This window comes from Aquila chrysaetos, chromosome 1 (assembly GCF_900496995.4).
Source record: "Aquila chrysaetos chrysaetos chromosome 1, bAquChr1.4, whole genome shotgun sequence".
Classification (NCBI taxonomy): domain Eukaryota; kingdom Metazoa; phylum Chordata; class Aves; order Accipitriformes; family Accipitridae; genus Aquila; species Aquila chrysaetos.
Window position 1 is genome coordinate 9916375 of NC_044004.1, and position 26514 is coordinate 9942888.

General features: G+C 37.4%; 1 protein-coding gene across 3 annotated transcripts in view; it reads left to right on the forward strand.

Moving 5' to 3' along the window:
- FAM193A (family with sequence similarity 193 member A) overlaps positions 1 to 25738 on the forward strand; it is an 82089-nt gene extending 56351 nt beyond the window's left edge. For all 3 annotated transcript variants that reach the window (XM_030021194.2, XM_030021201.2, XM_041128926.1), the window contains 13 exons: positions 753 to 865; positions 1025 to 1267; positions 3279 to 3432; positions 3545 to 3724; positions 6817 to 7068; positions 9507 to 9705; positions 10984 to 11256; positions 11600 to 11882; positions 14112 to 14298; positions 16175 to 16405; positions 18277 to 19120; positions 22101 to 22182; positions 24858 to 25738. In XM_030021194.2, the coding sequence (XP_029877054.1) occupies positions 753 to 865; positions 1025 to 1267; positions 3279 to 3432; positions 3545 to 3724; positions 6817 to 7068; positions 9507 to 9705; positions 10984 to 11256; positions 11600 to 11882; positions 14112 to 14298; positions 16175 to 16405; positions 18277 to 19120; positions 22101 to 22182; positions 24858 to 24951 (3135 nt within the window). In that variant the 3' untranslated portion in view covers positions 24952 to 25738. The remainder of the gene's footprint in view (positions 1 to 752; positions 866 to 1024; positions 1268 to 3278; positions 3433 to 3544; positions 3725 to 6816; positions 7069 to 9506; positions 9706 to 10983; positions 11257 to 11599; positions 11883 to 14111; positions 14299 to 16174; positions 16406 to 18276; positions 19121 to 22100; positions 22183 to 24857) is intronic.
- Positions 25739 to 26514: the final 776 nt, after the last annotated feature.

Below are 26514 nucleotides of genomic sequence, written 5' to 3' on the forward strand. Positions count from 1 at the left end.
CCATGTCTTTAGAACATCTGGTATACAGGGCTCCTCAGAGGACTTGAGGAAGAATCCTCTTTTTCATTCATCGTAATTGGGCTTAAGTGAGCTCTAAGCCCATGGCTGCTTTGGTCAGGATGAGGTCTGGGCATCTATAGAAGTGGAAGCTTAGGCACATCCTTGTTTAACTTAAGATTTGTAGGTTTCTAATGAAATTAGGTGCTTTCAGGTTTAGGCCTCTGCCAGGTGGAGGTTATTTGGATTGTATTTTTTCACTAATGCAGTCAAGTCCTGTTCATTCCTTGAATCTATCCCATTGTGGCTACAGAATTAGTCCTAATTCTTTTTTGCAAGCTAAGGGTGAGTTTGCGTTCTCTCTACATTTGTCAGCAGTGTCCTTTTCTGCATACCATGAAACAAGACAAGAACTGCTCAAGTTCAGGGTCTGTCAGCAGAAATACCATGCAAGATGCATGTACAAATGAGTCAAGGAGATGGACTTGGCCACTTTAATAATTTCATAGGAGAAACATACTTTCTTTGAAGAGTTTCAGTGTCAAATGTTTGTTGTTTGTGACTTTGAACTTCTTTGTTTTTTAACTCATGATTAAAACACCACCTTCATGAAATTATTCTGAACCATTCTGCTTTTAAAATATTTTGCCCAAAGAACCCTTTTTGATTATGTAATTTGTTAATCATGATTTGCCATTGAATTGTTAATGGAAAAACTTGCACTACTAAAACGCTGCCTTTATAATTTACTTCAGCTTAATAACAAGAAAGCACTAGCTGGGGAGAACAACTTCACAGACACAATGAGACACATGCTGTCATCACGTTTGAGCATGCCTGACTGTCCCAACTGTAATTATAGAAGAAGGTGAGGTGATTTTTTTTTTTTAATATGAAATCATAATATATCATTAATTTCTTGTTCAAGGAAAAAGGAAATACATTATTGGAACAAAGAGTGTGGTTACTTTAAATGAATGCTACTTAAACAAGATCCTAAAAATCTGTAATCTTAATTCTTGAACAGATGTACTTGTGATGACTGCAGCCTTTCACACATTTTAACATGTGGCATCATGGATTCTCCAATAACGGATGATATCCACATTAATCAGTTACCACTACAAATTGATTCTGCTCCGGATTATCTATCTGAGATCCGCCCACCCAGTATGTCTTCAGCAAGTTCAGGATCAGGTTCCAGCTCACCCATTACCATTCAGCAACACCCCAGACTGATCCTCGCAGATAATGGTTCTGCACCAACTTTGTAAGTTCTTTTTCTTTGTTTTAAAATTTTGTAGTGAATTGAACTTAAACAGGTGGGTTGCATTGGCTGACTATCATTATGTAATGCTTTTTTTGCCTTAGAAAGTTATTTAATAATGGTAATGTATTCAGCAGACCACAACTCCAGCACTATATGTTGTGCAAACATAAATCTAAAAAAACCAACACCCCCCCCCAAAAAAAAAACCGAAACAAAAAACCAAACAAACCTGTAAAATTCTTAAAAATTTTTGAAGATGTTGACTTAACACTATTGCTAGAAGTGTGTGTAGTATGTACTTTCCTGCTTTGCGATTACAAGGACGTCGGATACTGATCTACTTTAGAGCATCATTTTAAAATGGCCTGTTTTCTTAGAATGAGCAAGGAAATTGGTGATCTTTTCTTCGAGCGTTGGTCATTTCATATGAATCAGTTTCATGCCAAAAAAGCCTTTATTAGGAGGCTTTTAAGATTGTTGAGGTTGTGTTAACCTGAGTCTTGTATCAAAGATTACTGTCCCTATCAGAAGTATATGCCACCCTCTTTCTTTAATTCAGATCACAATGACCATCAGATTTGAGGCATTAGTCTAATGGTAGACTTGTGCCCCTTCCATAATTCTGAAGGATTAAAACTGCTTGGTAGGCTGGCTTCTGTACATGTTTAGGGTACAGCTAACCAGCAGTCTTCTCTGTCATGTGATATTCTAAAGGAATTTTTTAAAAAACCCAACTTCAGTACTGGTGGGAACACTAATGAAACACCTGTTGTCAGTACAGTCAAGGAAATTGGTGTTAGCATTCCATGTTAATATGGTGTAATGAACAAGGACGATGCAGATTTGTGGGATTTGTGTTTCTGATGAATATCAGTTCACTAAGTTCAGTTTGCTTTAAACATTTACCTTTGCATCTACTACCGTCAATGGTTTAATCTTCCATAACAGGACTTTAGTTTCCGAACCCATTTGGGGAGTGCTTTAAAATGGATTATGTGGTGGTATGTTTAGCTACATATTCTTAAATGTGTGGTTTGCGATTTCTGTGAACTCTCATTAGTTCTGGCGTTGAAATATCCAAAATTGTTCAGTTTGTCTCTTCAGAAGCTAGTTTAGTTGAATCCAAGTATTATTTATTCTAAGAAGCCTATTTTTAGGGAAATACCACTGCTCTTTGGGGAAGGGCCATTTTATGTCTCCTATCTGCTGTGGTTTAGTTCCTCATTGCACATTTGAAATATGTTTAATGATGCCATCATGTAATTACGTTTTGGTGCAGTATTTCATGGAATGCGAAAAGATAATGTGCACACTTTAGGAGCTCTTCTAGGAGCTCTGGATTGCTGTAGAAACATGAACTAACCAATCTTTGCAACACTTCCTTGTAGCGGGTAATTAAACTTGCATGTTCTTTTACTAGCTCTCTGTGTGGAAAATATTTCCATTAAGTATTTTAGAGCAGATCCTGAAAAGCACGTAGATGTGGGGTTGTCTAGGAACTGATTGCTCTTGAGAAATTTAAGAGTTACAGTGATGTGTTCAATGTTCCCTACTTACTGGTTTGACATTTAGTATATGGAAAAACTTTAATTCTATATTGTACTTTTTCCACTTCACACTTTCTGTAAAGGAAGCCATCGGCATAAGGCTTTTTTCATCCAATTAAAGGTCATCCATATCCTGTCATTATTAATTCCATAGATTCTTGGTCAGAAAACAGTGGTGGAAAAATATTTTACACAGAAATAGCAGAGAATCTTATTTTCAATCCAGTCTGTTGTTCAGGCATGCAACTGCTGTATTCAGTAGGTTTATATGACAGGTTGCTTGATTTTACTTGCTTGAAAAAATAAGTTCAGTTAAACAACTTGAAAGACAATCCTTTGACTCCTAATTGGAACATTTATACAAGGGATGCCCTCAACTTGATTTCATTTTGGTGTTCTACCTAATTTCACAATAACCGAGGTTACTAAGCACTGTGATTTATCTAAGCCTCTTTTCCCCTCAGTGGTAGTGATGATGAAGATGTTGCACCATTATCAGCAAAATTTGCTGATATCTACCCACTGAATAATTACGACGATGCAGAGGTTGTAGCCAACATGAATGGAATTCACAGTGAGCTAAATGGTGGAGGTGAAAACATGGCATTGAAAGACGAGGTACAGCATTTACACTATAATTTTTCTGGCATATCTTTTTCTGGCAGTTGGATGTGCTCACTGGAGAAAGGCCTGTCCTTCACCCCTATGTTAATGAGTTAATGTTGTCCAGTCTCCTCAGGTGAGCAGTACTAGCAGCAGTTCCTCAGAAGCAGATGATGAAGAAGCGGATGGGGAGAGCAGTGGTGAACCACCAGGGACTCAAAAGGAGGAAATGTCTTTAGGAAAAAGGGCATTAAGGAAAGATGAAGCAAAAATGGATAGTCCACCACCTTCTTACCCCAGTCAGCAGGTATAGTAATCTAAAAGCAACCCTTTTAGTAAATTAATTTTTGAAATGTGGATGCTCGAATGATAATGTATTTATATCTTCAATTAAATATTTAACTTTTTATATGTTAAGTTTTCAGCAGGTAGATACGATACCAAAAATATTTTTCAGCTGATTGTATATTGTCATGGCTAATATTTTCCTTTAGTCAAAACCTGAAATATGTTAGTTATATTGAAGGTGGCTTCAGTAGGAGGGGAAAAAAATTTATTCTTGCCTGTATGAATGAGAAACAGAAACTAAAAAGCATTTCTACTTTGAAGTTTGAGCTTGGTCTTTGTTAAATATTAATGCTATTTGAAATTAATTGGAGTGGGGGGAAATGATGTGAATTCTTACTTAACGGGCACTTTTTAATATTATATCTGAAGACTAACTTCCCCTGATGAAACTCTGTGTAGTTAAATCCATTGCATGACTTATGGCATGGGTCTTGGGGTGTTTGGCTCTTTTTAATTTTTTTTTTTTTTTTTTTAAGGTTTAAGGTTATTAAGCTCTTTACTGTAAGGTCACCAGACCACCCGCAGAGCCATGTCTAGAGTATCTGCTCAGCAGGTGTTTGGTTTAACCTGAGCACCAAAGCAAAGCATCCGATGGACTTATCTTTGGGATTGTGTGGCTTTTTATCTGAGTTACCCTGCAGCTACAACACAGGCTTGCTGCATTGAGAGGGAACCTACCAGTCGTTTTTATTGCTTATTGTATAAAAGAATCCACATGGGAGGGGGCACCTTTGAGACCTTAGATGACAGTCAGGTGGGAACTCCCATTAGATATTCCCCTGTGGTTAGGATGTTTGTAAGGCCTTCCACTGGAAGTATTTTCTCATGTGTTAAGTATACTAAGAGTATTAAGCTACTTTTCTTTCAGCGAGTATGTTGACATGTTTTACTCTGGCTGACCAATGGCATAATACTTATATGGGCTGAGACCGCTGTCAAACTAGTTTGAAACTGGTGAACAGACTCAGCATTTGTTGTGGAAAATCAAATGAGATTATGTAAGTCTGCTTGCCTTAGGGAAGCAAACTAAAATGCAGGATAAAAAGGCAGATTTAACCTTCCTCTTTTTTGTTTTCTTTGAGGAAAAAGAATTTTCTCAGAATTATTCTGAGGAACTCTTAATGTCTTCCTTTTTTTAGCCTGATTTTCTAATCAGAGCTGAGTATCTACCTTGTAACACTGCATTCAAGTGACTGATTTCACTGGTACGTCATGTGCATTTCCGATTTTTTTGGCATTATCTCTTGGGGTTGCTCATTTACATGGTATCTTTATTTCTCTTTGTATTCCTTTTCATACTCAGTACCCAAAGGTTTGTCAGAATTGGATTTTGAATCTTGCCATACTGTTTGACATCTTTTTTCCGTTTACATTTGTTAGTAGAATAGTATTGGTCTCTTCATGATACAATTATTGAATTAACTAGGTGTATAAAGAAAAAAATAACTTTCTAAAAAAAAAAATTGTATTTGGTTTATGAAATCTTTGGTAGTTAAAATATACCTTTTGTCAAAGGCTGTAATTCTTTTTTGTGATAATGAAGAGTTATTTGTTTCTGAGAGGAAGGCGTATTTAAGAAGAATACCACCTGTCAATTCTTTTCTAGAAAGCTAAGTTAGCTAATGTTGCTTTTTGGAAAAATGCATACTGCCACGTTGCTGGGAAAAGTAGCAATTGGGAAGTGTTCCTGGTATTACTTCTTGTAAAATTATCTTCCAGTGAAATGTCAGGTGACAGTGGCAGGAAAAAGTACTGAGCTGAGAGGGGGAAATAGAGCTGCTCTTGCCTGGGCTGCTTTTCTTCCAAAATCTTGAATCCTTTTGAGACAACAGAGGCTAATGATACTTTGAGATCAGTAAAAGGTTCTAATAAGGCATGGATTTCTCACAGTTGATGCGATTATGAAATTTTTTGTGAGAAATGTCTGCTTCACACAATCACAGAATAGTTGAGTTTGGAAAGGACATCTGCAGATAGTTTAGTCCAGCTCTCCTGCGCAAAGCAATGTCATCTAGAGAAGGTTGGTCAGCACTGTGTCCAGCTGGGTGTTGAGTATCCCCAAGGATGGAGGCTCCAGAACTGCTGTGGATAACGTGTTCCAGTGTTCAACCACTCTCACAAATGCTTTAAGTGGAATTTCCTGTATTTCAGTCTGTGCCAGTTTTCTCTTGTCCACTGGGATACAAGAGTGGTATCATGGGATACCACTGAGAGGAGTCTGGCTCTGTCCTCTTTACTCTTCCTCTTCCCTGCCCAGCCAGGGAACGCACACTAATAAGATCCCCCTGAGTCTTCTGTCTTGAGGCTGAACAGTCCTAGGTGTCTCAGCCTCTCCTTGTATGACAGATGCTCCAAGACCTAAATCATCTTTGCGGTCCTTCGCTGGACTCACAGCAGTATGTCCATGTCTGTTGTACTGGGGAGCCTAGAACTGGACGCAGTGCTCCAGATGTGTCTCGCTAGTGCTGAGCAGAGTGGAAAGATCACCTCCCTTGATGTGCTGGCAGTGGTCTGCCTGATGCAGCTCAGGACTACTTCCAACTTTATCAGCTAATCAACCCTTATTACTGCTTTCTACACATACTGTTTTTCCATATGCTTGGAAAATTGTGGAAAATAATAATCCAATTTGAATTTTCATACTGGAGTAATTAATTGCCTAGTAATAATCAAATGCTGTCAAGGTTCCTATTCCTGTCTGTTCTTGATTATTTGCATCAGTATCTCGCTTGTTGTCACTGATTGTGAACACTAAATGTCTATATAGTATGAAATGCTGTCAGTTTTTAGGCCGTTCTTTTCTTAACTAAGATAAAGATCTTCCACTAGTGCTTTTACTTCACTACAAGGTTTTTTCCATTGGTACTAGATGAAAGAATTTTGTGGGTGCTCTGACAATATTAATTGATGTATGCAAAATGAAATAATATTAATGATTACTAAGAAAAAAGGATGGGGGAAGTAGCTGATTTTACTGTCTGTCAAGTAGATTAAACTTTATTATTATTATTGTTTTTATTTCTTTTTTTTTTAATTTTTATTTTCTTACAGGCTGACCAAGGTCCAAATGCTTGTGAATGTCACGTTTGCAAACAAGAAGCCTCAGGTCTAACAGCCTCTGCACTTGCAACTGGACGCCTGCCTGCTGGCCACCAGTTTATGAATCCTGAAAAACCTGCACATCCTGCACTTCATCTTTACCCTCACATCCATGGACATATACCATTGCATACAATTCCTCATCTGCCTCGTCCACTTATCCATCCCACTTTGTATACAGCTTCTCCTTTCACACACAATAAGGTAAGCCTGACGAAGGAGATGGATGCATTCTCACCCTAGGAAAAATACTGTTATACCTGTATAAACTGGCATGACTGAGTATCAATGAAACCATGAAAGTTGGTTTAAATTGTCTGTTTGTAGTAGTCTGTTTGGAGGGAATAGAGAGGGGTAGGGAACAGGACAGATTCAGACCTGGTGGAATGTTCATACAGCAGGGGTAAGGGTAGCTTTTGTCAGGAAGACTGATAATTTTCTTACTGTGGTTAGAAAGCACGTGGAATCAAATGAGTATTGAATGTTGGAAACAGTGATGGGACTTTAGTCAGTGTAATAGGACTAATTAAATCTTCATTTCATATATATTGAAGGTAAAAATTTAATATTCCATTTTGGAAATAATATCCTCAGGTTTCTAGTACAAAATGCTAGTAATTTTTTTTTTTTTTTTTGAGAAAATTGAGGCATAGGAGTCTATTTGTAATGGGGGTTTTTATGCTTTGAGAGAACTTGCTTTTTTGCAGGTTCTGCAAAATTCTTTTGACCCAAAACTTGTAATAAGCAAGAGAAAGATGTGGAACAAGGACTGGGACCAGGTGACAGCTTTTCAGAAGTATGAGTCAAAAGCAAGAATTACTATTAATGTGGTGTTGTTTCACATACCATTTAAATCAGCTGAACTGTGGGTGCTGCTGAAAGGGGCAAAGACTTTGTCATTAGGTACACATTCCTGTCATCTCCCTTTGGTCTGGTCCAGTGATCCTGTGGTTGCAAGAAGAGTAGATTAGTTCACTAAGATGAGTATTACTTACTCTTACCATGCTTCTTAACATCCACTTTGTGTTTTTGTCTTACTGGTGTCCCTTCCTTATCTCTGTTGCAGTGCACCAGTTCTGTAACTGCACTGTGCCAGCCTGCCATTTCTCAACAGCCCACTGCCATTCTTCTGAAACCCCTAATTGTCATACCCTACCTTCTGCCATCCTTCCAGAGCTCTTTTTACATATGGCAGTCTACTCAAGCTCCCATCCATCTACTCAAGCTCCCATCCCTGATCTCTGCTGTCTTTCCTCTCAGAAGACCTTTGTGTAGCGGAACATCTGCAGCGCACTGTCAAGGCTGCACCAGAAGCCCCACGCAGAGTAGCAGGCTGCTAGCACTAAGTGGCTTTGTAATGGAGGCCAGATCTATTAGCTCTGGCACAGCACCTGAACCAGCTGGGCTCCATGTATTTATGTGGTGCTGGAGCTGGAAAGACGTATTTGGAAGCTGAAGCTTTAGGGACCTTTTGCCTTTGAAGAGCCAGCTGAATGTAGCAGAGCTGGTAGTAAATGAGCTAATAAGCCCTGTTGGATCAGGCTTGGTCTATCATGGATAGGCTGTTCTGCCCTGTGAAGTGTTTCTTTGTACCCATGTATATGAGTTTTCTTTAATGCAGGATATTCCAGCCTCTCCCACCTTCACCATTAGTCAGACAATGAAAATCCTTTTCTATATAGAAAAAGGAGACTGGGTATGCAAGTATTTTGTTTGGCCATGAGTGTTCAGACTTTCATGTCTGAAATGTCATTGGACTCAGCTGATATTTTTAATATCTATATCTACTTCTGCGTAGCTTTTCATTGCATCAAATCTAGTGCAAAAATAGAACAAACTCACTCTTCCCTGGCTTTTTTAAACATGACAGTAATTGAATATAATGCTTGCATTGCACAAGGTCTGTGGGAGAAAGTTACTTTCTAGAATGTGAATAAACAATTTCAGCCAGAATAAATGCAGTGAGCCAGAACAACTTGCCTCTATAAAACAAGAAAAACTGTGTGTTCCCCTTTTTTTTTTTCACCTCCTAGTTGCTTCTTAAAAGGGTGTATTCCTTCCTTGTTAAGTTTTAAGTCAGGAACCTGTTAATACTTGGAGATTAAAAAAGCAGAAGAATATAATCAACTTTAAAATGATGTTTTCAAATAACAAGTGTTTTATTCCTTTTTCTGCTGTGCTTATTTTCAATCCTGAAGTGTTTGTAATCCCTTTATCACAGTTGTCTTACGTGGTAATGATTATCATGTCACAGAGGATTGGTTTTGGCAGCTTGGGCTTTGAAAGGTAGTAATTCCTAACAAATTCTACATATATACAAATACTGTTTTTAATTTAAAATGAGGCCCTACCAATATATATTAACCCACGTATTTTTAGAGAACGCTTTTTTGTATTTATCAGTTAGCTGAATCTAAAAGCAATGTTTGTGATTATAAAATATATACATGTACATACAATCTATGTAATGTATTATCTGCACTAAAAATCAACAAACCAGTCTTTTTATCATTCTGGAAAATACTTATTATGCTTTTTAGAATGCCTTTCACAATTGAAACACTATGATTTGAATATTGCTGTTGGAGTGACTGTGTAAGCAAACAGAATATTAATGAGGAAAATACTCTTTATTTTTGTAGGCATTACCGCCAGCTCCAGTTCAGAATCATACAAACAAGCATCAAGTATTCAATGCATCTCTCCAAGATCATATTTACCCAAGCTGTTTTGGGAGCACTCCAGATTGGAATAGTTCTAAATTTATAAGTCTTTGGGGATCAGAGATGATGAATGACAAGAACTGGAATCCTGCTACGTTTTTGCCTGATACGATTCCTGGTGAGGGTTTGTTACTACTTCACACTGACTAGTTAAAAGCCTTATGTTTTGAAATGGAGTGTGGCACTTTTTTCCAGGAATGGTAGGTTTCATCATCATGGTTTTATAAGATGAGATTCTGGCAGAGATTTGCTGCCATTTCTACTCCAGTGGGGCTGAAAATTGAAAAATAAATTCTTATGTATTGGGGAGAGGATGCTAAAGGCAAAAGAATAGCATGCTATTTTTCACCTGCAGTCATTGTAGAGGTATTTTTGTCTTCAGAAGTTTAGGGTTGCAAAGAAATGGGAATTAAGGGGAAACTTAAATAATTTTTGGTTTTCTGCCACAAAGGCATGCTCTTTTTCTACAGGGTTGTAAGAGCATGGGTAACATGGTACTACATCCTACTTCTTAAAATGTGCAGAGATAACTGCGTTGTCGTACAAAAAGACAGAGGCGTAAATCAAGCAAAAGATTACTTTAAGCCAGGAAGCCTTTGGAAATACTAATGGTTACAGTGAAAGAGAATAGAAGAGGAATAACAACAGAGAGAGATCTTTCTATTCACATAATAGCAAATATTAAAATGCCTTTTTTATTTCATTTGAGTTATATGAAAAAGAAAGCTTGGTTTTGTGTGTTGGCTTTTTTCAGACTGATCTGCTGCTAACCTGTGTCAAGATAGTACAGGGATATTTAAAAGGGAAAGGCATTAAAAGCTTCCCCAGTAGGACAGCTCATCCATTTAGAAATGTAGTTAGGGGTAGCTGTTCCAACAGATGACTAGCGGCAAGCTTGTGTGGAAGATCTGTCACAAAGGTGTTACTGTACTTAGCTGGAATTTCCAATAAGTAAAGATAAGATTTATGATGTTATATTGATAGAAGGATATGTTGTTCCTGCTTATACTTGTTGCATGGCTAACCTGGACTTCAGATATTGAAGCTTATATACTTAGCATGTAAAATGGTGTCCAATTTTAATTTTTAAATTATAAATGGATAAAGTATCTGTAGCATCTTTTCTACTTGTTAACACACATTTAGTAGTGTTCTTAAAATTGTAACTTTAAGGTTTGTGACTTCTGTTCTGAGACTTCTTGGCACTTTTTGTTACAGCTATATTTGTGGGGGAAGGAGGGGGAAAGGAGGATCACTTCACTAATCCTCCCAAGCCAACACTAACAACATATCCTTGCTTCTCTGCATCTAAATTATTGAATGTTTAATTCTAAATGCCATAAAGACAATTCTGTAATTCTGTGATTCTTAATAACTATGTGTGTTTCAATTGAAGGGAGTGATATATTAGCACCAGCACTCTCAGAAATAAGACCCGAAGCACTTCCTACTACATCTAGCAATGAAGCAACAACAGTTATTGACAGCAAAGAGAAAAAAAATGCTGCAAAGAAGAAATGTCTGTACAATTTCCAGGATGCCTTTATGGAAGCTAATAAAGTTGTCATGGCAACCTCTTCTGCCACTTCCTCTGTCTCCTGCACAGCAACTACAGTGCAGTCAAGCAGCAACCAATTCAAAGTATCATCCAAGAGACCTTCGTCGATAGGTAAGGATTTGTAATTCATGTACAGCTTAGTAACTGACTCATGTACATTTAGCAAACCATAAAGATTTGTATGTGTTTATTTTAGTAATGTTATGTATCTTGATGATTTTCTTTAATTGCTGTTCTTCTTACTCTTGAGTTACAGTCTCTGTCCTCCTGGATTAAAGAACTTTGTAAAAGACCTTGATGTTAGGTTTTGGAACTGGTAATAGAAAGTTGTTGAAATACTGCTGTTTTTTACAGAAGCTGAGAACATCCAGCACTTTGTGTGATTGTTTGGGTAGTTAATGGAGACTTATTAATTATTTTTAATTGTAAGTTGCTTCTTTTTTCCCCAATTTAGGTGAAGTGTTCCACAATATTAATAAAGAGGACCATAGACATTCTGCACCAGTTGCACCACGAAATAGTCCTACCAGTTTAGCATCCCTTCCTTCACTGTCTCCTGCTGCACTGTCTCCAGCCTCTACACCACATCTTCCAAATCTTGCTGCTCCTTCTTTCCCCAAAGCTGCTGCAACAGCCCCTGGATTTGTGGATCCTCATTCAGGTCTTTGTCCTACTACAGTTGCACCTCCTACTTCAACCACAGACAGCTCTGTAAGTGCCCCACCAAGCGTCTGCAGGTAAGTTTGTTGTTGTTATTGTCGTTCTTTTTTACAATAGAAGGGGAAATAAAATACAGATACCTCTTCTCCTTTGCCAATGGTTGTAGTGTGAAAGAAGAGCTGTCTGTGTGTTCTGCAAATGAGACTGAGTTCAGATACTTAGTATGTAACTTGGTGTGAGACTTTACAAATATGATTTCCATTGCAGAATCTAGTTCCTGAGTTTAGAGGCTTAAAAACAAATGTTTTCTCGCTTTTAGAAATATCACCTGGGATAAATAAGTCAAGCTCTATTCTTTCCTACTCTATCTTGCTGGTGGTGATTGCTGCCGCTGAGACACAAACCTGTTGTATAACGTATCTGTCTTCTGTCACTTCAGCATTACATGGCAAGCAGGAATGAAAAGCTGTGAAAACTTAAGGAGTCTGTAGACAGATTTAGCTCAAACTATAAAAAGGTTTTGAAACCTGCCACATAGTAACACATTTTCCTGACTACGCTTAAGACTTCTTAGGTATCAGTCCCACCGTTTATACAGTGGTTGTAGTGTGGAAGGATGTTCTGATTTCTGAAGGTTTTCAAAGGTCTTGGAGGTTGGGAGGAGTTGCCTTCTGGTAGTGTTATGTATTGTGGCAGACTGACAATCGTGCCGACTCTTCGATATGTCTGAAGAGTGCAGGGATAACAGAAAAGCAGTTGAGTCATTACTGTAAGTATTCTGACATGCAGGGCTGTGGTCATGGTTGCTATGCATGTAGTCTGCTGGCTACTGCAGTAGTTTTCAAAAGATGACGTGATATTTAGGCAGAGTTAGTTAACTGCATACCTGAAGTGCTTCTAAAAATGCCCTTATTTCTGTTATCAATGGGTTTTATTGATGATATCACAAAAGAAGTAACTGTTCTTTCCTGCTCAAGAAACTATTTGCAGTTTTGGAAAGAAACTCTCTTACCTAGTGCAGAGAGAGAATTGAATATAGGATATTTAATGCGATAGAAATCCAACTGTATCATCATCTCCAGGTGCTAACATGACAAATTCTAGTTCGTAAGCAATGAACTGGGAGAGAACCTAGAAACAATTATTGCAGTCTATATGAATCACTAATGTGCTATAATGGGGAAAAAGTGCTTTATGCTCTAGTCTTTCAATCTAGTGACTGAGCGACAGAACTAACGAAGCCTTGATTTCTATGGAATTGTATCTGTTACCGCTAGCACGTGCTATCCCAGTGTGCTGCTGAGCACTGTAATGCTGACTCTCAACAGACAAGAAACAGTGATGCAAGGGCTGCTCAGACTGACTAGTCAGAATGTTTGCACTGACTGGCAGTATTTCCTGTTCAGCAGTTCTGCATGCCTTTTCCCTAACTGAGATACTGAAGTTGAACAATTTTTCATTTTGTCCTGGTAACTAATTCTTGAGAAACTTATTGGTAGGGAGTGGAGGGGAGTAAGATTAGAAAAAAGATTCACATATATTTTGCAGATAAGACAGATTATGGCTTGTTTTCACCTTTCTAACATAAGAATGAAGAAATACTAATCCTAGATGAGTGGATTTTCTTTTAAATACTTTTGAAGCAAGATCCCATCAGTTTTAGAAGAACCGGACAGTAGATATGTTGGGCGCACAGTTATGCAGAGCTCTGGGGGGAATAAACTGCTATGTACGTGCTTATTGAAGAGACATGCTAGTATTTCCCCTTGAAAATAAAGGTGCAAACAGGCTAATGGGAATATTTTGGTTTTATCTGACCCTGAATTTTTTCTTAAAGTCAAGAGGTTGCAAATCTATCTAAAACCAGGGGATTTTAGGAATAAGTTGAGTACTTTGCAGCTGCACAGCTCTCTTCAACTCACAAGTGATAAGATGGGCAGCAGTTTCAAAACCGTTCCATTTAAAAAAAGGTAGAATCACTACTTCTGAAACCATTTTACCTGTTTAAAGCCAGGAAGAACAGTTCCAAAATTCATTCTCTAGGCTGCTCGTTCAATGAGTCACTAAATGAGGTTTTATAAATCACTTACTCTTGTATCATCTTATCTTGCTGTTTGGTTTTGAGCATCTCCATTTGCAAGCTACTAGATGAAGGCTTTAGGATTTGATGCATCACTGGTGGCTGATTTCCCAGTTTGAAAGTCATTGTTCCCAGTAGATGTACATAGAACTATAGATGTTCTTTTTCAAATACCTTATTTACTATAATCTAGAGTTTTTATAAGCTTTTTCTTAATTTAACATAGTGATCCTGATTGTGAGGGCCATCGCTGTGAGAACAGTAACACGTATGATCATCAACAGTATGATGGAGAGGAGAGCCAAGATGAAGACAGCTGTTCAGAGCACAGCTCCAGTACCTCAACATCCACAAATCAGAAGGAAGGAAAATACTGTGACTGCTGTTACTGTGAGTTCTTCGGCCATGGAGGAGTAAGTTGTTGGATTTTAAATTGCTTTTATTTGCTTTTTTGTCACTTACTCATCATTGATTGCATGTGATTTATCAGACTGCAACTAAGGGAGTGGCATTGGAGCTCACGCAAGAGAAAGAGTAGAAGGAGCATGGTTAGAAAGTAATTTTCCTCTTTGAAATGAAGGTCTGAAACAAACTTTTCCAGATGAAAGCAATTCAATAAAAATGACTAAAAGATTTAGGAAGCAACTGACTTGGATAATAGATACCATGTTTGACTGAAACTGCGAAGAGGGGCATTGAGCCATTCTAATAACTTTACAAAATTCATGCACTCATCTGTAGTAGTGTAATTATAAATTATGTCATGAGTTTGAGTAAAAGTACACTTAATATAGGATATTTTTTAAATGTTTGTGGCAATTTATGAGCCATTCTCCCATCTGTAAAAATAGCAATCCTCAAAGTATTCACTTGAACTTGATTTTTAAAAAAAGGAAAAAAAAAGAAAAAAGAAACTATTCTTACGTAGAACTTAGGCAGTGTAAGTTCCTTTGATGAAAGTATAAATTAAAAATCCAAACTGCATTTTTCCTGTTTTCAGTATTACAGACTATTTTATTTACTGGTGCATTTTGATAGGCACTGACTTGTATTAGTACTTAAAGGGTGTTTTGAAGAAATTATGGATTTCTAAAGCATGAGGGTTATATAAAATCTTTTCCCTTATATTCTTTATTTGAATACTTAACACTTTGTTTGAAGCATCCTGAAGTTAACTTCATACACGTCTAGTGAATTCTTGTAATCATATCTTTTCATTTGCACGAATGAAATGCTAAAAGCTGTTAAGTTGCCACATTAAATTTTTTCTTAACTTAAAATTTCATTTTCCTGCTGGCCTCATTTGTAAATCTGTGTATAGTCTGGTTTAATAACCAGTTAATTAGTAGAATTTGAGTGTCTGGGATTTTTTTTCCTATTTGACATACATGGCCAATAAACTGAGCTTTTATTTGATCAGATGCAGTTTCATCTTAGGGCTTGAAGTGAATTAAAAGCCCCTGCCCTGTGGCTGAAAGGGGCGGGGAGGGGATCCCGTTTCTCTTTGCATGTTCCCACCATGTCCATGATTGATCTGTCTTTGATAGGTATCTGATTGCACAGTAAGTTATTCATTTTGCTGAAGTGGCAGAACGCTACAGGATTTTTAAGTTAATGGGCTTTGTTTTGCTCGTTTAATGAGTTGAACTGGTGTAGCTCCAAACAGATGGGCACCAGATCTGGTGCAGGAAGGGAGAGGGTAAGGCAGCAGGAGGGGAGGAGGAATGAGACGTTGAGAGGCAGGAGCAGTGGATGGGAATAGAGATATGAAACATGATGCAAGGATTCAACTTGCAGCAGTGTTACCAAGTTATTGATGCGACTCTGCTGGAGGTACGCTGGCATGCTTCAGTGCAGGGTCATCAAGCCTTCACAGTTACAGTCCAGAGGCCCATGTAGCCTAAACTCTGAAACAGACTTCATAGAAAATGGAAACAGCATCAAATGTCTGCTCCTTTCAAATTTTCTAATGTGGTATACCGATCACAAGAGAATATGGAAATCTTCCTTCTTGCTTTTAAAGGTATTTGTCTTCTTACTTGTGCATTCCTCCACAAGATAAGTCGTTCTTTCAGTTGGAAAATACAGTTCACAAGCTAGCACCAAGTCTGACAGGTCTGTTTCATGTTAAATACACCTTCAGGTATGCATACAAACAATAAGGAGTCTGATATTCAGGTTTGGACTTTCCAAGTTATTTGAAGGTTTCTAAAATTTCAAAACCTCAAAAGTCTTAGGTCAGTGAAATTTTTATATTTATTCACTAAAAGTTTGTCTCGTGTCCTTCAGCCTCCAGCTGCACCAACCAGTAGAAATTACGCAGAGATGCGAGAAAAGCTTCGTTTACGTCTAACAAAAAGGAAAGAGGAACAGCCGAAGAAACCAGATCAGATCTCTGAAAGGGAAAGTGTTGTTGACCATCGAAAGGTGGAAGACTTGCTACAATTTATAAACAGCTCTGAAACCAAACCAGTAAGCAGTTCTCGAGCAGCCAAGCGAGCCAGACATAAGCAAAGAAAGGTAAGACATAAAAGTATGTTTATCCTAGAGCTTATGTTTTTGAATCTGTGTACTCTCTGTGAGTATACCACTGTATACTGACTTTATAATAATAGTATAATTGTTTTCTTTTTAGTTTGTGGTACACTGCCTGTTTGTATATATGCAGCTGGCTTACTTGTTCAGATACTGCCTGAGGAGTTGTATAGTAGACTGGGAAGATTCCTCACAATGTCGTGGTCTTGTGTTTTGTTGCAAGTCAGCTTTATATTGGAATTTTCCACACTTTAGAAAGCTATTTCTAAGTGTCAGAAATGTTAAGAATTTGATTGTGTTGTAGAATTGACATTTAAAATTGGGGGGGGAGTTAGAAAACTAGTGTTTCTGTACTGGGATAATGGTTATGATAAAGTATCTCTGTAGGAAGCCAGGAGACATAAGGTCAATGCTTTTATAAGAGAGGAAAAGTTGAGAGTTTATATTTTTAGAATGATCGCACTGGGCACCTTGCTGTCCTGATTGAAAGAGAATAAGTGCTGGGCCACGTGATGGCATGAAGGGCTATCCCAAGCTGGAGTGAAGTGGCAAGCTGCAAAGAGGGGTCAGGGAAGAAAAAATTATAGGTTGCTTTCAAATGAAAATTGGCAAAAACATTTCTAAAAAAACTCCGACGTATAACAGTGAAATTATTTTTTGAAAACAGTATTTGCTGAGTTAATAGAGGAAATATATATATATGTATATAATATAAGTTGAACAAGCAGGAAATTGACTTTTCTTACTGCAATTCAAATATCAGCCTTAGGTATAAAGTTCAAGGCTCAATGAGATTGGTTGCTGAATGTTTCTGAACGCTGATAAGCATGTTGTGTGACTGCACTGTAAATATTTCTTGTTTGTGGATTTCCTTGCTGGCACTAATTCTGTGTTCTTTAAATGCTTCCATGGGTTTGGAAGACCTGATGTTCACAAGTTATATTCTTTATGTTCATGTTGTAGCACTATTCAGCAACTTGAAGGCTTAGTGAGTTAGTTATAAATAAAATTTAATTTGCAAAATTCATAATGCAAAATTAACTTTGCTCTTGCAATGCAGTTTGAGCATAAGCAGTGCAAGATTCTCCTAGGGTATTTTGCATGACTTCTATAACTGTGAAAAAGTAATCCCATACAGGCACTTCTAAATGTGCAAGAAAATAAATGGATGTGATTGTTCTCAGTTTACGATTTTCTTTCTTTTTTGCTAAAAATGCAAGATGAATGCTGCACAGCAAAGTTTTAGGCATTTGCAGTAACGGCTGAAAAAAATCCCTTGTGTCTTTGTTTCATGTGGTTAATGAACTTATCGCTGACAGCAGAAAACTTTACCATGCTTATTATTTTTGACAACTTCTAATGTAACTTTATGTGTTTAGTGCTTTGCTGTAAAATGTTTTTAATGATTGCTTTTCCTAATGTTCATGAACACTGAAACAAAGCAACTCTGCTACTGTAGCAAGAGAACAGGTAAACAATACAACATGATGCAAACTTGAGTTACCTTAGTAATACATGCAGTTGTTGAGAATGAAGCTGGATGTTTTGTTTTCAGCAGGTTTTTGTTCAGCAGGTTGTAGAAAACTTTGATACGGAGTTAGGCTTAGCAGTAGCAAAGAGAAGATCAACAGCTGGCATTAACAACAGTCAAATACGTTACAGAAGCATAGAAATATAGAAAGGATTTTAATATACTTTAAAGGGCAGCTTTTGTATAAATAGCTATTTGCTTCCTATGCAGACTTCTGGATTAAGTCTGTTCGTATGTTAACAACCTAGGATTTATAATGTAAAGAAAAGTAGTAATAATTTCCAAAACATTTGTCACTTTCAATAAACCTATTGTTATTTTGTAGCTTGAAGAAAAAGCTCGACTTGAAGCAGAAGCCAGGGAGAGGGAGCATCACCAGTTGCTTGAGGAACAGAGGCGGCGTGAGGAAGAAGAAGAGGAGAGGCTGAAACAAGAATTACAGCGGCTTCAAGAACTTCAGCAGTTGCGGGCTGTAAAGAAAAAGAAGAAAGAACGAACAAGTAAAGACTGTCAGAAGGTGGACATGCTTACTCGAAACTGCCAGGCAGTGAAGGAATCTGTCCCAAACGCACCCGAAGACATTCAGAATGGTACACTTGAGCAATCAGAAAAGATAGAAACCTCCTCCGGTTCACTGTCAGGACATGTGAATCATACAGAACAGAGGCCGGTTTCAGAGACAGGCTGTGAACTGTCCAATCCTGTAAACACTAGAGACTCAAAGCTGCTTTATCAGAAAGAGGGGAGTGTAAAGCAGCATGAGCCCCTCTCTTTTCTGCTTGATATTATGCATCAACATAAAGAAGGAAACAGCAAACAGAAACTAAAGCAGATAAACAAACCGTGTGCTGAACAACTGAAAAAGCCTGTTGAATCCCCCAAAGCAGCTGAAATTCAGACTAAAACCAGAAACCAAACAGAACCCAAAGCAAAAGCAGCAGAGCTCCCAACACTTGCAGAACCTAAAAAAGAGGAAAAGAAATTAAACAATAACAACAAAAAACAGTTAAACCATGTAAAGGAAGAGAAGGCACCTGTAACAAGTGAATCCCCTTCACCAAGTGATCAGCAACAAAATAATAAGCTAATACTTGCAGATTCTCCTCAACCAAAAGGCAAGAACAAGAAAAACAAGAAGAAAAAAGGGGACAAAGTCAACAATTCCATTGGTAAGTGTATAAGAAAGTTGAAGAATTCAGGTTGTTTTTTATTGTTACCATTTAAGTCCAGAAATTTGAAACCTTTATCTTCAGTCATTCCTGCCAATGTAGATTAGAGAAACAGAAAAACTGATGTCAGGAAAACTCGAAGTCACTGTAATGATAACAATTAGGAGATGCATAGAGCTTTAGTAAAGAGGTGTAGGATGCTTTAAAGAATGAATAAACTGGCATATGCTGCTGGTTTTGTTATGGGGGTTTTATCAGTTAAGAAAACCAGTCTCTTCTGTAAAGCTTATCTTGCTTAAAATAAATATTTAAAATAATTCAATAGTATGCCGAACTCCATTTTGAACTTACTTAAAAGCAAGGTTGTTTCTCATACAGCATTAAGAGTATAGTCTAAAGTTGGTCTTACTCTTTGAGCAAGGAAAGTAAGGGGATTCTGCAGCCAAAGAATGATCATTTATGCATAAATACGCATTTTCTCAGTGGAAATAATTCCTTTCATATAATTAATTACATTAACAGGTAAGTAAATACAAAAACTAATTTACCGTTTTTTATTTGCCAGAGTGAAAACTTACAGTGGGATGTTAATGAGTTGATAATACTGACTGTTTTCTCCACATAAATATTAGTTTGTGCTAGTAAACAGACTTTTTAATTTATCTGGTAGAAATAATAAAACCATAGAAGATTGAGTTGACTCAAACAAGTTGCACTTGCATAATTTTCTTCCCAACATATTTTTTTGTGTTCCTGAAAACATCTGACAGCTAATACCACAGCTGAGAAGCTCATGCAGTGCTAGCTGGTTGGCTTTGTCAGCACACTAATCAAACTGCCATTCTTGGGCACCAGTTTATTCCTGCACATGCTTGGTCCATGCTGGGACTGCCAGTTGGGATGGCAGTTTTGCGGTGTGGACATCTGTCTGCTCAGAGCACCCGGTCATTCCCCTGGGATCACCTGGTAGCTGAGTGGTAACAGTGCATAGATTAAATGTCGATTCACCAGAATGACTTAATATTGCAGTTCCTGCTCCTGTTCTGTCTGGTAAGCACATCAAAATATGAGAACTTAATCCACTCTGCCACTGTTTCAGAATGCTTATGTTATTAAGCTTTGTTACAAAAATGTAAACCAAATTCTTAGTTGTTGCAAGTGCTAGGTATAGAGCCCGACTTTGGTTTTACGGCTTCATGCTTGGGTTGAGTCAGCCCACCAGTCTGTCTTTTTAACTCTTCTTATGTTCGGTGTTTCCATTCCATGTCAATCAAGCAGCGATACAGCATTGAACCCTTCTCTCTGATACCTTAGTTCTTGTGCATACTGTGTTGTGTGTTTAGGTTTGGGGTTTTTTTAATTTACTGAGAAGAATGTACTCCAGTCAATGGAGCAAGACAAAACTCTAGAATTAGGAGCAGAAAGAGAAGACTGGAGAAACCATTTGAAGACATTTGAAGGAGAAGCTATTGAAGGGGGGTGGTGGTGGAGGGTGTTTACTATAGGAGAATGCAGGTAGCTTCCTGCATCTTCTCCTTCTCCCTGCCCCTCACCATTGTTTGCTGCTGCTTAAATCAAGAAGGGTTACAATTTCTGAAAACTGATGTTTAAATGTGAAAAAACATAAGGCCTTGTTTCTGAATTTATAAAGAGTTAATTGTGCTGCTTTCTAAAGAGTTGGGACTGGATCACTACTTTGAGTAGTTCTGACTTCAAAACTACAGGAAAGATAACTGCAATATACAATTTTTCATTTAGTTGTAATTTCTTAAAGACATAGGGTTGATGTACCAAATTAGCGAAGGCACAAAAAATGAACCAAGGAAAAAAAAATAGAACTAGTGTAATTGAAAGAACATGAAAAGAGGGTTACAAAGTTTGTTGGGTTTTTTTAACTGAGTTTTAAAATGAAGTGATAAGGCAGTGAACATTACTGCTTTTGGTGTGATGTCTGTTTCTTGAAGAAATAAATTCTGGCAGAGTATTTTAACTCCATGTTATGAAGAGGCTGAAGAAAAGTAGGGGTATAGGGAAGCCCTCTGTTTATAGGGCTTTCTGGTTCTTCAGAAGTAAATTGCAAAGATGTGCAACCTTTAAACTACCAGGAATGCCTTTAGAAAAGAGTTGTTTGTTCTCATAATCTCAAGGATTCTAGCGTCCTGATGTGTACTAGGTGGTTTTGGTTAGTTTGTCTCCCCCTTTTTGGAATGTGTTCTGAAGCTGCTTCAGAAATGAGATTGGAGTATATATGTATAGGAAGACGCTCAAATTGGTTTTTGCAAAAATTTATGCTTTCCTACACTTTTTTTTTAAGTACAAAAGAGAACCGTACACTGAGACAGTACAATATACCAAAGTACTTTAAAGAGACTTTGTTGCTATAGCTGAGACCTAAATTCAGGCCATATTAAACTATGTTAAAAAAAGTCTTTTAAAAAAAAATTCCTGATTGTAGGTAGCATGACTTCAGACTCTTGCAGACACAGCCTGATGATCATGTCCCAGGGGGAGTACAGCAGCTCTACAAACCCAGAATTCTTAAGTATTTTTCTTTATAAATACCATTTTTAAAATGTTTCTAAAGCTGCCTTTTCTGTAGTAAGGCCAACAAATTTCAGGCAGTTGAATGCTGTTCATTAGCTATCTGATTCTTTGTACAATTTGACCATTCTCATGTGTATTCCAGGTTTATTGCAACTTTTGCAACCCATGCAATCAGTAGATTTATTGTTGATTCATCTCTCCCTTGTTCCCAGTGTAACTCCTTAAAGGCTGAGCAGAGGTACTAGTATAGGGTTTTTAAGGTGTCTTTTTAATTATAAGTTTGTATTAATTCAGCCTAAACATGAATAATCAATAGCCTACAAAGTTCAGGCAGTTCTCCAAAAAACACCTTTCATGCAGCTTCTTCAAGCTTCTTCCTCTCTCCTTCCTCCCTCCCCATGGAATCTAACATAGTGTCATCCTTTTTCCTTTGTAGATGATGTGTTTCTACCCAAAGACATTGATCTAGATAGCGTGGAAATGGATGAAACAGAGCGAGAAGTGGAGTATTTTAAAAGGTAAAGTGCCATAATCCCTACGCATAAAGCTGCTGTGCTTCCTCCCATATGCTGTGATTTAAAAAAAAAAAAAAAAAAAAAAAAAATCACTCCAACCCACAACTTAATAACTAACTCCTAGCAGAAAAGCCTGTGTTGTACTGTGGTGTAACATAGCAAATCCTGTTACAGCTGACGTTCTCAATACTATAACAATCACCAAAGCTGTAGATCTATGGGCACAGATTGTAGCTGCGTAGCACAAATACAGAAATGAGTGCCAGAATCATCTACGTGTCCCCCAGGTTCTCATCAATGCTTTCAGAATATCCTCAGTTACCATTTTTTTCTATAAGCAAAGTTTGCATGAATATTTGTTTTATCCACACTGACCAAATACTGATTAGTGTTAAAAAAAAAAAAAAAAGTAAAATCTATGTTAGGTGTTAATTTTTGAACAAATAAAACTATGTTTTAAATTCCAGAGCAGATACTTCAAAAAGGTTTGTTCATGATGTTTTCTTCCTTGTTTATAGGACCTATTAGTTTGGAATTTTATACTGTACATGAAGTAGAGATGGTATAACTGTGGGATATTAGCTTATGCAAATCATAAAGAGGGGATGTTTATGCTAGTGCAGTGACAGTAAAAGAATAATATGAACCTGTGCTTGTGAAACACTTTTCTGTGCATTTTGGTTGCTTTAGGGATTTACACATCACATTAGTTACATTTAAATTCCTCAAATATGAGCAGACAGCTCATGTTTAAATAATGTGGCACATGTTCTTCCATAATACTGAAATCTACTCAAGTTTGTGTTCTTTAATGGTGGCTGGGTGTGCTAGTTTCCCATGAATACATCTAGTAAGCCTTTCATCACGATAGCCAAATCTGAAGTGTTACAAGCAAATCAGTTTCCTGCCGTTGAATAATTTAGGAATCAACAGTAGTATTTCGTGAAACAACTAAAGCCATTTGTTTAAAGGGTAGGAATTTTTAAGAAAGGGCTTTCAGTATGGATTTCAAGTTCTTTTCTAAATTTATATAGTTTTCATAGTCTGTGTGCCTGGGATGTAGTGTATGTCTGGGTCTTGCGAAGGACAGAGTACAACTGCTTCTCTGTGCTGCTTATTATTACTATACAAAATGCATATGTCTGTGATTATTTATGGAGTTACTCTATTCTTAACAATTATTTTTGAGTGATGCAAATTAAAGGATTTTTTTTAAATCTGAGTGTAGGTTTTATAGGTGAAATGTGGCATATATTAGATAGTGCTAGTGTTGGTATACCATAAGGCTTTGTTACGGGTTTCATGGAATGTTCTTAGTTTCGTTCAAGTTCGCAGTATCTGTAAAAATAAAATAAAAAAGTTTTTTTCACCAATTCCCTACTCTCAATAGGACGAATTAAGTAGTGTCTTATATTTGTAGAAGTGCAGCTGAAATTTGGAGATAAACTTGTCAAACGTGATTCCAAATGAAGAGTTAACACTTTTAACTGTACTGGTTTGTAATCGGTTCAGTAACTGGTGTAATCTACTCCTGTACTGTCATCTGTTAGCAAGTGTGTGTAACTGTCCAATTTTTTTATGTATACCTGTCTGAAAAGCCCTGATAGGTGCCGTTCTTGGGGAGAAAAACAGCTACTTAATGCAGTGAAGGCACCTTTAATGCATATGTTCTGTCACTTGATAATTTCCAACATAATACTTAGAAGGCTAGCAACACTGCTTGTTTTAGTAACCCTCCATGGCAATGAGCTGCACAGGTCTACTGAATTCATACTTTTTACTGATAGTTTGTTAATTTGTCATCTTTCCTTCTTGCTTTGTAGTGGCATAATAGGTGGATACTTTAATTACACCCTGACTTCGGAATTAATTTTGCAAGCTACTTTTAACTTTAGCATAGGAAGAACAAAATAAGTCTAGCTCTTCTAATCTTCCACTGTACCTTTTCTATTTTGCTTCTTCTGTCTGCTCCCCTTTTTCGGCTTTCAGTTGTTACAGAAGCTGTATAGCCTTCCAGAGAGGGGTATGCACTACCTTGATGCTGTCATGCAGCCTTTAGCCTAAACAAGTTACACCTTGCCTTGATAAAGTTCTTCAGCATGAATTAACTGTTACTGAAATGCCTGCATATGCCAACCTTTTTCAAAAGTTCTTCCATAAGTTGTGTTCAGTGAAAGCGAATAAGTAGATTTTTGTTCTAAAGGTGCTTTTTCCAGGCATGTGGGCTACTTATCTGCTGTATATATAAACAAACCTCCTTTCCTTAGGTCTTTGTCTCAAACATAACTTCGCTGTATTCACAAGAGAAGCAGAGGTGTTCCATGCCATTGGTGCTTCTGCTTAACACATCACCTATCACTCATTCTTACTGTTACAGAGTTTTTGGTAAATAGAGCAATTTCATCTCCGTTTCTAGTTAACATTCAGCTAGCTTCTGTGCTGCTAAATATTCAGTGTTCTTTGCTACTTCATTCACTTACTCATGATAATGCAACAGTGTTTAAGGTAACTGGTTTGTGATATATTTGAGTGATGGACAAGTGATTTTTTTTTTTTTTTTGTATGATTTTTTAAGAGGTTTTGTCTTTCTGAGTGAGAGCTGCTTGTCTAAAAAGGGATAACACCTGTGGTTTGATTTTAAGTATATTGGTTTCACTTTATCAATTTTTTCTTTTCAGATTCTGCTTGGATTCTGCCAGACAGACAAGGCAGAGACTTTCCATCAACTGGTCCAATTTTAGCTTGAAAAAAACCACCTTTGCTGCACATTGAAAGGACACAATATGGGGAGGGAACCCTGCAGGAATCAATGAACGACAACTCCACTTACCTGTCCTGCTGTGCTGAGAGCTTATCTGGTCTTGAGCCAGTGCTGCCTTGCCTTGTCCCCAGTGCTGTGTGGATCTGCACTGAACCCTTTGGCCTGATAATTCTTGCGGACTGAAAAATTGCCACTTTCTACCTGAATTTGTTAGCTTGTGTGCTTGTAGTCTGTGAGTGAGACTTACTTGATTGTAGCTGTATGCCGTTGGAGTTGGAACAATAGCTCTTTTCCATCTCCTTCTGAATGCCTTGGCCTCAAAGACTTTAAATTGCTTAGGCTTGGGTGGAGGCCAAAATACTAGTTTGCATCATCTGCAGTGGCTCCTGTCACTTCTGCATCTAGCTATGTTTTGTCATTCTGACTCCTGACAAAGGAATGGACCTAGTCAGTTGTGCTTTCATCTGCTCCAGAATTCTCCTGACATGACTTCATGAAAAAGAGGCTCTTATGGGACAAGTACTTCCTCAGTTCTTTCACAATCTACTGTTTAAGAGTGTACAAGTTACGCTATTTGTGTTTTGATTTTTTTTTTTCTGACTTGTAGCCAGCTTGTGTAAGAATACTTGCAGAATGAGAAAATTTAAAAAAGAACAGTACTCACACTATCAAATCTGTTATAGAGTGTATAATTGTATTAACACTGAAGCCTAACTGGCTACTTTTTTAACATATTGTTAAGTAATATTAAAATCATGTCTTTCTTTTTGAAAGATGGAATACATTAGTATGGCAGAAGACTTGTGTCTTGCTTTTTTTCTGCTTGGGTGGGAAAAGGGAAGAAAGAAACATACCAAACAAGTAATGTTTTTCTAAACTAAATTTCATCTTATGTCAAAATTGGTCAGTGAATGCTACTGAACTTCAGCATATTCCTTGTTTGCCAGATCAGCTGATGGGAAAGCCTGCTGTCTGCTAGAGCAAGGAAGACTCCTGCTGAATGCTGGAGTTAAGTTTGTGAATTCTGTGAATTACTGTAATGCTTCTATTTCAATAGATAATTTGTAAGAAACAAGGTAATACAAAAATTTCCAATTTAATGTCAGTGCAGAAATGAAGCAGATAGGCTCAATGCTGCTATCGTGTAAACAGTTAACAATATGGTAATGTTATACAGGTTGCATAGTACTGCCCAGCATGGAAGAAAATTGGTAGTTTAGGATTTTGATCTGTGTAAAGATATTGCACTTGTAGAAGTTTTTCTGATACTGTGCTATTTATTCAGAACAGAGACAACAGAATCTTTCTTTTTACTTCCAGATGACCATACTTATACAAATTATGTCAGTCTTCCTTTTTTTTTTTTTTTTTAAGAAAATAGTACTTCCACTCAGCATGTATTTAAAAGGACTATACAGCTTCAAAGCCCAGTAACGTCCTTTTCCAGAACCATTCCACATTTTTCTTTCCTCTACTTGTTAACACATACTTTTTTTGTGATATACCCACTGGGCTTGGGACTGCTTTGCAAGACAGTGTAATTACACTCGGCTTCAGACTCAAGAAGGTTTAAT